This window comes from Seriola lalandi, unplaced genomic scaffold (assembly GCF_002814215.2).
Source record: "Seriola lalandi dorsalis isolate HSWRI2012SDOR001 ecotype SW California unplaced genomic scaffold, Sedor1 jcf7180002054864, whole genome shotgun sequence".
Classification (NCBI taxonomy): domain Eukaryota; kingdom Metazoa; phylum Chordata; class Actinopteri; order Carangiformes; family Carangidae; genus Seriola; species Seriola lalandi.
The window spans coordinates 1,248,122-1,252,493 of NW_019525417.1; the positions used below are offsets into that span (position 1 = coordinate 1,248,122).

General features: G+C 42.4%; 1 protein-coding gene across 1 annotated transcript; it reads right to left on the bottom strand.

The window, feature by feature from the left end:
- Positions 1-305: 305 nt before the first annotated feature.
- Positions 306-3,166, bottom strand: kbtbd8 (kelch repeat and BTB (POZ) domain containing 8). Its single transcript, XM_023427861.2, has 4 exons — positions 2,907-3,166; positions 2,388-2,694; positions 1,382-2,201; positions 306-1,212 (listed from the first exon to the last, which is right to left on the bottom strand). Exons 1-4 carry the CDS (start codon positions 3,149-3,151, stop codon positions 749-751), a joined length of 1,836 nt encoding a protein of 611 aa, XP_023283629.2. The 5' UTR covers positions 3,152-3,166; the 3' UTR covers positions 306-748.
- Positions 3,167-4,372: the final 1,206 nt, after the last annotated feature.

A 4,372-nucleotide genomic window follows, 5' to 3' on the forward strand; every position in this document is an offset into this window, starting at 1 on the left:
CAATAAAAATATTATTCGAGCTTCAAGCTTCATAAACACTACGGTAATGTAAATCACAAGCACACTTCAAATTAAAACTCATCTATAAAATAAGCTAAAGAAAGACTTGAGCACAGAATAGAAAAAAAAAAAACACACACACACACACACACGAACCTCAGAGCCAACAACCTACTAATGAGCTAAGGTACTCATCTTACCCGTATGAATATATAGTTTATATAGTTATATATATATATATAGTTATATATATATATATATATATATGTATATGTATATATATATACATATATATATATATACACACACACATATATATATATATATATAGATTTTCACTTTATGCTGACACGTAGCATCCATATCTCCAGAGGGCACTTTTATCCTGCCAATACCCTCATTCGCATGCTTATCATTTGTAAAAATCCTTACCTATCTATGTATCTAAAACAAAAATAGAACAACATGGCTCAACAACAAGCAAAAAATAGGATAATTGCACTTATGATTCATTGTACGGTTTTGTTAAACAAGCATCAGTGTGGGTAGTTGGTGCTGTCTGGAAAAAAAAATACTGCAATCTTTAAAAGCACCCCCATTTTGATCATGTTAAACCAAAGTTTGAACGACTTAAGACTTAACCAAAAATGGTCCTTATGGTGCAAACCCAAGGTAACACCAGGCACAAGGCAGGCAGGACCACACTACTCCCTCTGCCTCAGAGATTGGGTTCACAAAATGAGCTACCTCAAAGCACTTTCTGTAGACATTGTGGGTAAAGTTTGGCCACCACACATTCAAAATGGCGACCCAAATCCCAGAGGCGGTCAGGTGTCTCATAGACTTTGGTCCATACGTCGGCCTCATCGTCATACTGGTAAAGGGAGTTCTTGCGGCTGGTGCGAAACACATGCTCCTCCACCATGACCTGTGTGGCTCGTACAAACAGGTGTAGCTTGCCTTGTAGCAGCATGGCCTTGATATATGGGCTCGTGGCTTGGTCAAAAGGGAGATCTCTCTTGCGGCTCCAGGTGTTTTTCTCAATATCGTAGACCTCCACAGTGAAGGTGCGCTGGTGGTTCCTGCAGATGCCGGCAATGTAGTAGATGCAGTTCTTATACAAGGCAGCCAGACCTTGACTCCGAGGGACACTCATTGGGGCTAGATGACTCCAATAGTCCTTACGGGGATCAAAGCAGAAGAAATATTCACCTGCAGAAAATATAAAGAAAAGTAGAGTTGTAATCAAATGCTTAAAAATAGTTTCTTGTATACATACTTTTCACATGATTTTGAATTAATGAGAAATATGACACAATTCAGTGTGATCTTCAGTCCAATGTAGAGATCACATAGTTTCACTTAAGCAGGATAAACTCACCTTGGAGGACATAGATTCGATCTCTGTACTCCACAGCACTATGAAATTCCATGGCAACTGGCATGGGACTGACTGCTGTCCAACAGTTGTCCCTGGCATCATAGCACTCTACTGACTTTAATGCGTTCCGCCCATCACCTTCATAAACTCGGCCTCCCAGCGCATAAAGCTTCCCACAGCAGTGCACAAGCCTGCAGCCTATCCTCGCTCTCAGAAGAGGCGCACGTGGAAGCCATCGGTTGCCTGCGTGTTCGTACTGCCAGAAGTCACTCTCTGCTCGATGGTCTATGGATACCTCACTGTTGCTCGGTCGGTAACCGCCAGCGATGTAGATGTCGTTCTCTGAAGACACCAAGATACCGACCTCGCGGAGATCATTGGGTGGTTTGCAAAGCTTGAACACCCTTCCTGTGGCTGTGTCCAGGCAAGGCACTGTCTGCTTCTTCCCTGAGTGTTTGTGAGCTGCGTCAAAGCAGATGACCATCTCAGAAGCAGTCATACCCAGGCGCTGTGGGCAACCATTGGTGCCAGTGAGGCGGGCTTTGGCCTCAGCAGGGTCTTGAGACAGGGACAGGGCACAAGCAAAGGGGGCTGGTATCCGACTGAGGTAGGCCTCATCCAGCAAGGGCAGACGGATGCACTGGGAAAAAACCTCAGCTAGGTGGGCCTCACGACCAGGCAGATCATGCTCCAGCCAGCGGACAATGCTCTCGTAGACATGCTCTTCCTTCTCCACGTTGAGATCGTCATTGTTCAAAATACTGACCAGCTGCTCCTTGGTCATCTGGAGGAATTCTTGCTCCCGTGACACACACAAGAACTACCACAGAAACATATAACGCTCCAGTTTTTAGCAGCCAAACACACGTCACAAACAAAGCACTATGATAAGATAATAAAAAAACGTCTTTGAAAAAAATGAATAAAATAGTAGAATAAAGTAGTAGCAGACATAATCATTAAATCATAATGCAAATTACCAATCCTTTGCTCATGTTAAACTGACCTTCTTGCGGATGTAGTCTTGTGAGCGTTCCCTCAGCTCCTGGTGCCCATAGGCATCAGCAAACATGTAGACCCCAATGCAGTTCTGAGGGTCAAGCCGGCTGATCATGAACTGGGCACACTGGTCCTGCAGGGCAGGAATCTGGAAAATGCTGGCTGCAGTGAACAGGGCCTGGACATTGGACTCAGAGAGTGTGACCCTGGATGTGTAGGCATAGTCTAGGACAAGGTGCATGGATTCAGATTCCACCCCAACAATTCTGACCTCACGCTGGCTGCTCTCTGTAAGGCCACTGGTGAACATGGACCTAGCAGTGATGGTGGAGAAAATAGAATTACTTTAACTATATTAATTAATTCTCATGCTAAAACTTAACAAGGAAATGAATGATCGGAATATTATAACATTTAAATCAGAAAACCGATAGCCAAATTGACATCAGAATCAAGTAAGGTTTTACCATTTCCTGCTACTGAATTGTAAAAATACAAACATTTGTACATATCCTACAGTTCATACCTAAAATATGGGCTGATTGCTGCAAGGACATTTCGGTGACATGAGAAAGTCTTGCCGTGGTCCACTTCTACGACAATGTCTGTGAGCTGTGCTTCATCATACAAGGCTTTGAGCTGCTGAAGGATGTTACAGGCATGAACAGCATCTACCCCATTGTAGTTGGTGGTTGGAGGTGTCCCATTTTGTACTTGTGACAGCTTCCCTACCTCTGAACAACACAGCATTAAGAGAGAGAAAAAAAACATAGGATCAGCATATCACCATCAGACTTGATCAAACTCCTATTGCAAAGAAAAAACATGATGACAGCACCTATAAATTGGCACACATTTAGAAGAGAGCATGAGATGAGACAGATGACACAAAGATATCTATTTTAAATGCAAACAATGGTGATTATGAATCAATGTAAAACCAAATGTTTACCAAAACAGTGTGCTGTAAATGAATACTCCAAAGGTTACTGAAAACGTATGTTTCCAAATAAGAAGTTACAGTACATACTTTGGTCTTAAAATAGATGCCACAAAAATCAAAGCTCATTATCATTTACAGTATGTATGGGCCACAACTATATTTGGCCCAGTTATAATAATGACAATGGCCACTGGAAAAACGTGTCACCCCCTTTCCTCATTTTATCTACATCTCCTATTTTCTAACGTTAAGCCAAAGTTGTTCATGTTCTCACAGACCGACTCAAGACATACGGATAACATAAGGGCCTATTAACTCGTGGGCTCAGTGGTGTTCCCCTACACTAGGGATCTGCAAAGTAAACATGTTTCTTATCACATGTGTAATGGCAAGTTATACAAGTGGCACCCCAACTTTATGCTTCCTGTAATGTTTCACTACAGCCATATATTTTCGGCAGCTGAGAGACAAAAACTTTTCCAACAAACACCTCGTGTTGTGCAACGCTAACTCCTTGACAGGACAAAGACTCGCGACGAGTGAATAGAGAACTACTGTCTCGCCAGGTGGTAGCTAGCTTGCTAACACCTCACATAAATGCCCGGTGCCTACAATAACTGTGTGGGTAGCTAAGCAGATGGAAAGCCAACTTTAACAATACAAATTATTGACTAGTCCGGCTGTATATTTGTTCGTCGGAGTGTTTTTTTATCACGAAAAACTGCAAAGCTCCCGGTTACGTTAGCTAGTTGACATGCAAGCTTAACTTTTAGCAGACAGCTAGGCACCAAGCTAATGTTAGCAAGCTTTCTTTGACACAACATTGCGAGATATAAAGGGCGATAAAAGCCTCAAATGTTTTCCGTCCTAACATTCAAATCTTAGAAATTCATATCAGTATTTAGCGCCATGTCTAGGGCATTAGTACTGATAACAGTAACTATAAGTACAACTTGTCTAACCTTTGTCTCTTGTCACAAACAAGTGTTTACACAATCAGCTGTGGGTAGCGAGCTAACCTGCCGAAAGTTAGCCAGACAGCTAACGCT